Source organism: Plecotus auritus, assembly GCF_963455305.1.
Source record: "Plecotus auritus genome assembly, chromosome: 5".
Classification (NCBI taxonomy): Eukaryota; Metazoa; Chordata; class Mammalia; order Chiroptera; family Vespertilionidae; genus Plecotus; species Plecotus auritus.
In genome coordinates, this window is record NC_137776.1 from 152,174,169 (window position 1) to 152,186,491 (window position 12,323).

Below are 12,323 nucleotides of genomic sequence, written 5' to 3' on the forward strand. Positions count from 1 at the left end.
CATCGGCAAGATAGGCAGAAGAGTTTTACTGTGTGACCTGGACCAAGACGTTTTTGCCCTTTGCTTCCCTTCCTTGGCATGTCCTCACCCAGCAGGAGTTGGTGGCTGAGCAGAAAAATGAACTTCAGCCTGGCCTTTCAGCACCCAATAGGTGTCACAATCCAGTGATGATGGAGAGAGACAGACCTGCTGGCCTTTTCTTCCGGCCCTGAATCGAGATTGTGTGTGTGTGTGTGTGTGTGTGTGTGTGTGTGTGTGTGGTTACACTCATCGCTGGAGATCTGTATAAAAAACCCCACTAGATGCTTTCTGTTCCTTTGTAATATTTAAAACGACATGGAGATTAAAGCATTTACCTGGACGTTAGGATATTTCGATTCTCTCACCCAGCCTCTGTAGGCAGATGGGTGATCATTCTTATCATTTTGATGAGATCCCATCCAGTCGCCCTTACTGGCGCGGTGAGCTGCCCGCCTTTCACTCAGCTGTACAAGGGCGCGCAGGCGTTGGAGGTTCCGCAGGTTGCGCATCTGGCGCCTGGGCCCGCCCAGAGCAGTGCCCGCCTAGGCCGTGGCCCTTGGGTTGTGCTTTCCAGCGTGCTGGGCGCTCTCTCCCCGCGCGGGGGCACCAGAGCCCTCGGAAGTGTCTGGCACTGCGGTGCATTTTCCCAGTTCCTTTTAAATGACTGCGGAAAAACAGCCTCTCTGAGCCGCAAATGGGAAGACGTATTCACAGATCAGGCTTGCAAATGCCCTACAGCTATCTCAGCCATCATTTAACTGAGCCCACAGAGCCGTTATGGTTTGTCACCCGACCCTCCAGGATCGCCTTGTTTGTCTCTAGTGAGACCCTGAGGCTTTGGTCCTGCGGGCTTCTTGGTAGCTGGATGCTTGTCGTGCTCTCGGTAGCGCGGGCGCAGGGCACGCGTTTGCGCACACTCGCGCTCTTAGGAAAACGCACAAGGTACGGCAGGGGAGCAAGGGCTTTGGGTGCCCCGAGTCGGGGTGGGCATCGCGGGGAGTGAGGTTACGATTTGGGAAGGGTTGCATCCTGCCAGGTTGACGGGTGAGAGAAAATGACGCGGTGCCACACATCGGACAGGCCAGGGTTGCTGCCGCGCATTTAGGGAACCCAATACGAATCAGGCGCACTCCCTTCCCCTCACAAGTCTCTATTTCCCGGGAGTGTGATGCCAGAAAACCGCAGGAAAAAGACCCACTTAGAGAGCTAGAGTTGCGTTTGGAAACTCCCCTCCCTCTACAAAAGCACCAACAGGAAGACCCTCCAAAACCACCAGGGTTCCCAAATAGATGTCCCCGAATGGGGGCGGTTATCCTTGGTTACCGATGCCGAACACGTTTTGGTGTTTACAATATTTATTTATTTTTAAGATAGCTCACCCTCCCTTTTAGGCAGGGTGGGAAAGGAGAACGCAGCGGGGAGGGAAGACTCCTGTGATAAGAATCAGCGTATTTTTCACAGCTGAACCGAACCTGGTTTCCATTTCAAAAAAGGAGACAGCCTCTAGTGCAATTGTAGAAGAGACCGCGGTGTGAATTAGGAACTGGGAGGCGTCGAGCGGCGGAACGGTCCATCTCAGAGGTACCAGGATCTAAATGCGCGCACATACACGCACACACACGTTCACAGGGAAACACACACACACACACGCACGCACGCACGCGCGCACGCGTCTACACAGCCTGGATGGGTGCGTGTGCGCGTATGTGCGCGTGTGTGAACTCCCACATGCTGCTGCTGTCTGCTTCTGGCCAGTGGCACCGATGCCTCCCTCCTCCCCGCTCGCCCCCAGATTCCCCTCCCCTCCTTGTTGCTTTTGTCTGGAGGGTATTATGGGTTTGTGTGTGTATGAGCGTGTGTGTTTTTGGATTTCAGACTAATTTTCTGGAGTTTCTGCCCCTGCTCTGCGTCAGCCCTCACGTCACTTCGCCAGCAGTAGCAGAGGCGGAGGCAGCAGCAGCGGCGGCGGTGGCTCCCGGAATTGGGTTGGAGCAGGAGTCTCGCTCGCTCCTTCGCTTGCGCTCTCTGCGCTCAGTGCTCGGCAGCAGGAGAAGCCTGGACCCAGGCGCCGCCGGCAGGCGGTAGGCGCCGGAGCCGGGTGAGCAGCGCGGACAGTGCCCTTCGTAGTTTCGGCCCTTACTGTCCCCCCTTGGGGCGGCTGAGGCGGCTCCCCAGGTGGGACGTGCCGCACCACCTGCCCGCGCCCCCTGCACCCAGCAGCGGTGGCAGATTCTGCAGCATCATTGGGGCCCCGTCTCCAAGCCGTTGCAGCGGCAGTCTCTTCGTCCCCTTTTTAAAGGGTCCTTCTCCTGGCCTGTGCCATGGAATCCATTCTCAGGGACCCTTGCCCTGGCTTCCCTCCCTCAGCCTCAGACTTGGAAAGAGGCATCAGTGCCATCGAGGGGCAAGTTTATTTCTGGGGTGGGAGCTGGGCACTCATCTTTCCACAGTCTCTTGGCTGGGGTTGGGGTGGGGGTGACGCGAGCCCCAAAGGAGAGTGCCTCAATTCTTCGTGCCTGGGGTCCTGCGCTCAGTCTTACCCATGTCTGTTTGTCCTCAGCCCCGAGGTGCGTCTGGGATCTCAGTGCGTGTCTAGCAAGGAGCCTGCGTCCCAGAGAGTCCCGGGAGCACCGCGGGCTGGTGCCCGGCGCGCCGGGCCATGCTGCGGCGGCCACAGCGGAGCTCCTAGCGGCGGTAGCGCCTCCTGTGAGGAGGCCGGAGATGCCTCTGCCACTGTGAACGGTGCTGCCCGCCAGGATAGCTCAGCCCCGGACACGCTGGGCTGTGCGGGGGCCCGCGACCAACACCGAGTAGAGAGAGCAGCGAGCGCGGCAAAGACCGCCCAGCACGGGCAGCGGAGGCCGGCCGGTGCAGCGCAGGGACACGTACTCAGTCTGACTGGGGCTGGCACAGGCGGCTAGCTATGTCGTCCTGGACGAGGTGGCATGGACCCGCCATGGCACGGCTCTGGGGCTTCTGCTGGCTGGTTGTGGGCTTCTGGAGGGCCGCTCTCGCCTGTCCCACGTCGTGCAAATGCAGCGCCTCTAGGATCTGGTGCAGCGACCCTATTCCTGGCATCATGGCATTTCCGAGGTTGGATAACACTGTAGACCCTGAGAACATCACCGAAATGTGAGTTCCTGGTGTTTTCCCTTCTTTCTTCTCTCCTGTCCCCATGCAGCCCTGGCTGGCCAGGCGAGTCTATCCTGGGCATGAATGTTGTCTCAAGTCTGGGGAGAAGTCAGAGATGAACATGCAGGGCTGGGCCACCTGTCAGTTACCTGTCTGTTTCACTGGCCTGGGGCTGATAACACGGGAAGAAGTGTGACAGTTTAAAATAAGTTTTAAATATAGTATATGTGAATAACATACCTGTGGGAAGGCATTCTATATGCACTTTATATTTCAAAGTCTTGCTGGGTGTGCTTTAGGTTTTCCATATGCAATAACTTAGTTTTGAACATTTTTTGTGTCATAAGATGCCATGTGTATGTTGTGTTAGGAGGAGTTCTAGTAATATTTACTGGAAAGGAGGTTAAGATAATTAACTTTTTAAAATTTGTTGAAGGGGGTTAGAGTCTCCCCCCCTAACATCTTTCTCTGAGGTTTGGAGTTGACCCATGTCCCTTTTCATTTTATACATCGAGGTTTTACTTAGGAGATTGCATCCAGAGATGGCCTTGAACATGTTCTGTAAGAGGAGAAGTTCTGAGTGTTGAAAAGCACTTGCTCAAAAGAGAAAATGTGATCATTGGAAGCCTAAAAGCCTGGTCTGATTTAATTTGGAATTGACTTCTCAGAGATATAATTTTAAGACCATTTGGATGATAAATTTTAATTGTCCACTTTGAATAATTTCCCAGGACAAGGTTGGATATGATAAAGCCGTGTGTAGTCCTCAGATGAATGCTGCCTTTAGCATGGGACCCTAGGTCCCTGGCAATATTTGAGCTTGTTTTGATCTGATGGAGAAGCAGAATTGTGCATTTCTGTCTCCTCTTTTTATGCCTTGTGACAAATACATTAGCAAGTAGGAGTTCACCAGTCCTTCCTCCAGCATTCTCCTATCAACTCTACTAGAGGAGTTCCCCCTCCCCAACATTGCCGTTTATTCCATTAACATGAGATTTTATTCATCCACGTAGAGGGCTGTAATGCAAAGTTTCTCTAGGTTTCTCTTACGTGTTTGATACTAAGATAGGCAGCCCTGAAAGTAGGGCTTGGGCTGTGGCCTTCCGGTTGTCGAGTGCGCATGCATATTTCCCCCACAGAAAACGCACACCCTGTTTCTGCCAACGTATGACCGAGATAACCTGTTTTTTTCTTCATGTAAGTAAGAGACCTTCCTAGTCTCTGTTTGTTCTACTGGGGATGTTCTTGTTATAAGGCTCAGGCAGAAGGGAGTTACAACAGAACAGAGGGGAAACATGCTGGCCTAGCAGGACTGAGATGTGCAGGGAGCAGCCAGCTGTCAGGCTGAATCCAGGATGCTCGGCTCTCAATCTTTTTTTTTTTTTTTTGCCAGGATAGCAGCAGTCAGGGCCTGAGGTAGGGCCCTGGCCATGCTGACCCTGGGCTGGCCCTAGGCTGGCCCTAGGCTGGCCCTAGGCTGGGCTGGTCCAAGCTCACCAAGCTGGTCAGAGTGTCTGTGGCCTTTTGTCAGGATGTGTCTTTTACATGAGATGGGGTGTCAGTAGTCAGATGGATGGAGAAAGCCATATAGAATTCAGAGCTCTTCAGACTATTTTGAGATCAGGGGGAGTGCCTTTGTACAGTTAGATGTTGTTTTTAAAAATTCTGTCTTAGGCAATAGACAATCTAAAGAGGGAGAAAATGAAATAAGCTAGTCATTTTCATTTTAACATTTTTTTTCACTTTAATATTTTAAAATCACAATCAGAGAAAAGGACACTAAAACTCTTTTTTAAATTTAAAATTTATCTTAGCTGCCTGAGATAGAGGAAATCAATAGATTTGAGCAGAGCTTTCTTATATTAGTCCTCATAATTGCTGTTGTTGCTGTTTTTATATCCAATGGCAGATTCCTATTTTCAGGCTTTTTAAAATGGATTTTTTGGTTATATTTACCAAAGCACTTGTCACAGTTACTCATTCAATGATGGCACTCTTAATTTCTACTCTTGTTTTTTTATCCTTTGGTTTGAAAATTTGTTGAAATTAAGATCATTGAGAGGTATCAATGCATAAATGTTTAGGATGGGGAATTTGACTGGCCAATAGGAAAAAGTATGCTCCCTGCTCTGTCCCTCAGCTTTGATTGAGCCCAGCCAGTTTGAGCCCCAGGTGTTCTTATCTATAAAATGTATCGAAAATTCTTGTTTAGAAAGCACTTAGCATCATCATTTTGAATTCTGCTGTTTTGATATCAAAATGACATCAGTGGATGAGCTTGTTTCACTCTCACCATCTGTGTTCTTTTTCTTACATATTAATATTTGCTTGAACAGCTTTTCAATTCTTGGCCAGTAGATACCAGCTACAGTTGGAACCAAATTACACTTTTTTAAAAAAAACTTATTAGTCCCAAGGGTATTCCTAAAATAACATGTTTCAAAGTTCTGGTTTAATGGTGCTTAGCTAAACTTACATGTTCCCATTAAAAAAAGTAGAAATAATATAAGTAAATAAACTGAAGCAACAGTTGACTATATCATTTAAAAATAGTATATCTTTTAATAACTATACATTGGGGGAAAATATAACCACTGTGCCTTTTAGAATTCAGATAAAGGTCATGGTAGAACATTTAAAAATATATGTATTGATTAAGTAAGAGATAAGTTTATTTTTGTTTCTACATGCATATTTTAAGTCAAGCTGACATTTTGTTTTGAGAGTCAGTGTTTGACTTTATTTTATGAAAAATCTCTCCATCCCTGTGTCTGTGTCTCATACTCTTTACTCACTAACATGGTCTACATCTAGATCTACATCTCTCTGTCTACAGATATGTATTAGATTTGTCTATCATCACACTGCTGAGAAGTGCCCACTTTTGTTATTTGGTTATGGTCTTACCAAAGCTATACTAAATCCAGTTTAAAATTAACACCATTGTCACATATAAGTGGAATTCAGGAGTAAAGCCTGTTGTTGGAATTATGTAACGGGCCATTTAAGTCTCAGTTTTATCAGGTGCCAAAATGCATTGCAAAGGACAAGTTTTGTCTCACATAAGTGGTAAAAGGCATGGTTAAAATAGGTCAGGTATTTTAGTTTTATTGTGGTCAAAAACATATAATATAAAATTTGCCATCTTAATTATTTCTTACTGTACCACTCAGTGGTGTTAAGTATATTCACATTTTTGTGAAAGAGAATGCATTTTTATATTGTCTACATTTTAATGAAGACCAATGATGACCCTTTTCTCAATTTCTTGTGTGATGTTCTCTGATTTGGGGTTAATATTTAGAGACAAGTGTAATATTTTTCCTCTCAGTACAGCACAAATAGAATTTGCAGTTTCTGCCGCCAGAGCTTCTATGTGCAATTTATTGCTGGCTTGGTTAAGCAACTGTAATGTTATGTCATTAATACATTGATTTTGGCCCTCTCACCTTAGTAAGCTTTTCCATTGCAATTAATTGTACTAAATAAAAGTTCTGGCATTTACAAGGATTCAGTGAAAGGCATCAGTTTTTATGACTCTGACATTTACTTCTCAGCCCCTCCATGCTTGAATTGTGCTTTATATGTATTTAAGAACCTCAGAGTAAGTTTTGAGTGTGGTTACATAGGCCACACTGGGCTTGTTAATAAATAAGGCAGGCTAATTTATGTCATTCATTATTTAATACAGCTTGCAAGCTCTTGTTGAAAACCTGCTGTCTTCATAGTGAAGATATTTTCAGAATTCAGCTCAGCACAACGATGTTGAAGTCTGAGTTTCATACCTTCCATCTCTACATTATGGAGGTTTTTGTTACATTGGGTCAAACAACTGAAAAGCCCCATGACCCTTCTGACCCTACTTTCTTCCACCTCCCCCTCTCCCTCTCATCGACTATCCAGGAAAATGTATTTGATTTTTTTTTCTTCTCCGAAAAGTGATATTTCCTTATGGGAATTCAGAGCATTGGAGTTAAGAGAAAAGCCTGGGTTATACGTTATTATGAACAAGTAATGGGAAGTTACAATAGCCTGGTCATAACTCCCCAGTACTGAGTTTAGCTTTGTTTTAGATCTGCCACTGTTTTTATCCCATAAAACTCTGCTTGTTTCTGTTTCAGTATTCCCCTGTAAAGACATTTTCTGAGCTGAAAAGTTGGCTGAAGAGTTGAGGTCTCTTTCTCCCTGGGAACATTCTGTATGATCTCTTTGACTATATCTAGGTCGTAGGAGCATAAAACCTAGAGTTTTTGTTTAGCTGGGAAAGGAAATAGAATTTTTCCCCTTTTTCTTTTTGCCTTTAGTACTAAGCGAGTGCCTCTACTTTTAACTCATTGCTCACCTTGCCTGTAGAGAAAGATACATTTGCAAACCATGGTTGAATATTACACACCGGCATTATTCCTAGACTAGCTTTACCACTTCTCTGGAGAGTTTCTGATAGGGTAAAAAACTATATGGTAAAATGTGGCATTGAACCTGCTGCCCTTTGGAGCAGTGCCAAAGTTTTGTTCTTCTTAATATCTATAAATCAATAGAATGATTTTTTTGTGGGAGAGATTATTTAGGCAGCGCAGACTTTTTACTTGTTTGATGTATGAGAGAAGAGAATAAAACTCAACTTTGGATTATTAATATCTGATTAATCATTTTCATAAACTACTTGGTCTAGTGAGTTTAAAACACAAATCCTCCCCCCCCCCCCCCCCGCAGGTAGCACAGAGATCGGAGTCCCACAGTGGCCTGATAATTTTAGCTCTCCATTTGTTTGCTGATTGATTTCCATTAAGAAAGGCAATGATCCCACATGATCAGGTGTCCTCTCACCACTTACTTTGCTCTCTGGGATGCCCAAAGGACTGAGAAGTCATAAATATTGATCTGGGAGATGAAGGAGTGAATGGTTGTGAGTGATATAAATCTAGGAAGAAATATGATGCATAGGTATGAAGTTTACATGTTTCACAAAACCCTGTTTGAGATAGAAAACTGGAGTCCGGTGTTACCTAGTCTGGAAATAGCCCCTTAATGTCTCTGGGCCTGAGCTTGTCAGATGTAAACTGAGGGCTTTCGAGTCAGTGATCAGACAAGTTTCTCCTGGCTCTGAAGTTCTGAGGTTTGTACATCAGCTTTGAGGTCAAAGAATGGTGTGGGGTGGTCAGAGCCTGGCGGTGTGAGAGAATGAGGATCTTGGGTGTCATCTGTTACATGTGCCTGTTTTCAATGTCTGCTCTGAGTTCCCCAAACTGTGTCTTTTTAAATTTAATTAATTAACTAATTAATTAATTACACTTATTGAGGTGTCATTGGTTAATGCGATCATATTGGTTTCAGGTATGGATTTCTATGTTACAAGATCTGTACCTCGCGCTGTGTGCCCACCACCCAAAGTCAAATCTTCTCCCGTGTCTTTTCAAATATAATCTGCTGCTAAGGCTGTTGGCATGTTAGTGCTGGCCTTATGGGTCCAAGGCTGTTGGCATGTTAGTGCTGGCCTGGTGGGTCTCAGCATCACTTAGAATCAGGACCACAGAAGGCGAAGGGGCTTTAGAAGTGGTCTGTTTCAGCCCCCCTCTGCATGCACCAGGTCAATGAAGTTAGTAAGGCCGTGATGCACTAAAAACATGGTGGCAGCTAGAACTCCTTTTCCTAGCAGGCAGAGAAAATGCCATGGCCTTTACTTTAGGGAGCCGCCCCTCTGTTGTGTGTCCTGGGACTCACGCTGACTCTAGCCCACCATTTTAGAAGCATCAGAGATATGAAGACAGGCTTAGTCGGGCTAAGTCTGTGAAAACATGTCTCTACTAAAGACAAAGCAATTAAAAGGTGCTTGAGCTACTCATCCCAAAGCAATGATCTTATGTTCATAGAAATAAATACATTTTTTTTTTAGTTTACTGTATTCTTTTAAAATTTCAAGTCTTCCTCTTCACTAAGCAATTCACACAAAAGTTGAGCTGCAAAGGAAAGCCTTTCTGAGTTGGTAGCAATGAGGGATGCTAACCTGGGGGTTGGACGGAGGGCAGAGCAGACAGAGCAGTGGAGGCTGCTGCTCTTGGAGTCGCTGTTACAATCAGTTATGTAAGTGGAGGAACCCACAGCCCTTTATACAAAGTCAGCCTTAGCGCCCATGCAAGACCTGTGGCTGGAGAATACTTATTCTCTCCTGCCTTCTTTTCCCTCCTGACTTCTCATTACCCCAAGGTTGATGGCTGAGATCAATGGCTGAGGCAGTGGGCAAGCTTAAGGGTTGTTGATGCACAATCCAGAATGTATTCTGCTACCATCATAGGTGCTGTCCATGGCCTGCACGAAGCCTTTCCTGGAAAGAACACACCTCTGAGATGTACCTTTGGTTTCACGCCGGGCTTCTCCCCAGGGACCTGAAAGGCACTTTACAGGCATCTGCTTATTTAGGTTTAAAACCTTGCACTGAAGTCTGTGGGAAGGTCTTGATGGCCTTGGAGGGACTGTCATGTTGATCGGCTCTTCGGTCAAGCAGAGTGGAATTTGGATTAGAGTCCCATCCAGTATCTGGCTTAGGGCTTTGTCTGCTCAGCCCCACTTGCCCAAACCTGGGCCCCAGAGAACAGGTAGTTTTAAGAGAAGTGTAAAGATTCAAGTAAATATTCACAAGTTAAACAGCACGGCAGTGGGGAGGTGGACTAACGCTTCATGTCTTTGCCCTTCATCATCATCTCCGCTGTTGCCATGAGTTATATTAGAAGATAAGGATTTGCGTGCCCTTGGGAATATGGCATCTTCTAGCATGGAATAAAAACGTTAATAATCACACACCATTTAGAGTTCCCTGGCACCATTCATAGTCCTTCTCCCAGCTGCCGGCACCGGCTTCCCTCTGGCACCCAGGACCGGGCTTCCCTCCTCCGGCCGCCAGCAGGTACCCGGGACCTGGGCTGGCTTCCCTCCGGCCCCGGCTTTGTCAGGACGGACATCTGGAAGATGTCCAGTCTAATTAGCATATTACCCTTTTATTATTATAGATAATTGACTATATTTTTTGCTGTACTTTATATCCATGTGACCATTTTGTAACTACCAATCTGTACTTTTCAATCCTTCAAAAGAGCCCTGTTTTTCATTGTAGATTTAGCACCACACCCTTTCCTGTAATCTCCATATTTCAGCAGTTCTTTAGACATATACACACACACATCAGAATTCTATTTGTGTGTGTACAGGATGTCTATGAATATATAAATATATATATACAACTCCACTAGAGGGATTTCTAAATGGTGGCTCTTTCATACTTAATTATCTTGAATTGTAAAATTTTCCTAATAATTTAGGGTTTACTTCCTTAAACTATCCAGACTTTTAAAAAAATTGACATATAATTGACATATCATCCGCTTCAGGTGTACAAAATAATGATCTGATATTTGCACTGTATATTGGAAAATGCTCACCACAATAAATCTAGGTAACATCACCTCACATAGTCATAATATTTTTCTTGTGATGAGAACTTTTTAAAATTACTCTCTTACCAACTTTCCAACATATATTACAATACAGTATTATTAGCAATAGTCACCATGCTGTGCATTACATCCCCAGCCAGACTTTTAATTTTGTTTGCATCATTCTGGATGTCTCTCCCTGAGGACCTGATGGGAGGTACTTGGACGCCATCAGCCAACCTGGCTTCTCAGAGGCCCATTGCATTGTCCTCTTTGATCAATTCTCAACATGAACAAAAATTCTGATGCATTTTTGAACTCTACAGCAGTGTAATTTAACCCAAAAGACAATGGAATTTGGGGTTTTGACCTCTGAAATACAGTGCAATCTAAAAAGATAGGCTCTTCTACACTTGCATTTTTGTCAAAAAAGTTGTTTCTATTTCACGTGCCCCGGAGTCCCTTGCTGCGTGGTGGCAGAGGGCACCTGGTACTGATTCTCTGACTATTGCTCACTGGGACAGCTTGCTTCCCTTGGCTTACTCATCTGTGCAATGTGTGTGCAAGGGTGAGGAGTGGGGAGCCAGAGCTTGACGTGTGGTCTCTAAGGTCTCCGGTAAGGTTTGATACAAAAACAGGCACCTCTCTCCAAAAAACCCAACCTAACCCAACCCAAACCACAGCACTCCTTGTGGTCTGCTCCCACTTTCACTTCATCGTGCTGGTGCTGCCACCCCAAACTCAAGAGTGTCATAGGAGATTTTGCTCCTGGTACGTTTACCTTGCACTCCTGCATTTAGCCTTTTCTTGTGGTCACTCTTTAGTCTTCTCCCTCTGTTTCCAGTGGTGTTTCTTAGGCCCCTCTTCACTTCCCCCAAAACACACACACACACACACACACACACACACACACACACACGCATCTAGATGCAAAACCTCATTAGCAGATTATGAAGAAATCTTTGGTTGCATGACCTGGGCCAACCACCATCATTCCCACTGAACCTGGCTTGATAAGGTTAACATACAGACAGAAAAGTATAGGAACCTGAGAGGGACCTGGGTGGGGAGTTGGGATGTGGGGTTCACATCTACTCTCCTATAGTATCAGAACCTGGGAACCCGGGTGAGCCATTTAATCTCACCAGCCTGAGCTTCCTTATCTTGAAATTGCAGGTTGAATCTTGGATGGATGCTAACCACTGAAAGGCTGTGTGGTTCTGAATCAGTCAGCCATGGGCACTAGTGTTTCCTTTTCTGTTCTGGAATTCACCCTTGCCTCCTCCCACCCAGAGTTGCTCCAGTTCTCTGGTGGCTTAAGCAATAGAAATCTGATGGGTGAGATTTCTTCAAGTCCAACTCTGCAGTTCAGGTCGGATGGGTTTGCAGGTCACGGGCTCCCTGCCTCCTGGGTTTCCCACTAATGGAAACAAACTTGTATTTTCTTCCTTAGAGATCATTTTCTTCCCATGTACTGTCTACCTCCACTTTCAGCAATTGTATCAATGAATCCACATGTTCATGTCTGATCAGCCTACTCGGGGGCCACTTCTATGGATGGTGCTCTAGAGGGATTTCTAATTGGCTTGCCTCTTTGGCCAGTCTCCACCTTTCCTGACCCTCAAAGCAGGAGCTTAAACCGAAATCAAGCCTCATCTTTCTGCCCATCAAGCCTTCTTTCCCTGCTGGCTGGAAGAGTTTATCACATATTTCCAGTGGGCTGCCTGATATCTAATTCAAACT

General features: G+C 45.7%; 1 protein-coding gene across 7 annotated transcripts in view; it reads left to right on the forward strand.

Moving 5' to 3' along the window:
• Positions 1–706: 706 nt before the first annotated feature.
• NTRK2 (neurotrophic receptor tyrosine kinase 2) overlaps positions 707–12,323 on the forward strand; it is a 312,241-nt gene continuing 300,624 nt past the window's right edge. For 5 of the 7 annotated variants that reach the window (XM_080669802.1, XM_080669803.1, XM_080669805.1 and 2 more), the window contains exons 1-2: positions 1,681–2,119; positions 2,582–3,153. In XM_080669802.1, the coding sequence (XP_080525928.1) occupies positions 2,945–3,153 (209 nt within the window). In that variant the 5' untranslated portion in view covers positions 1,681–2,119; positions 2,582–2,944. Of the gene's footprint in view, positions 964–1,124; positions 1,603–1,680; positions 2,120–2,581; positions 3,154–12,323 lie in introns of those variants that run through there. The other 2 variants (XM_080669807.1, XM_080669808.1) reach the window with 2 other exon arrangements.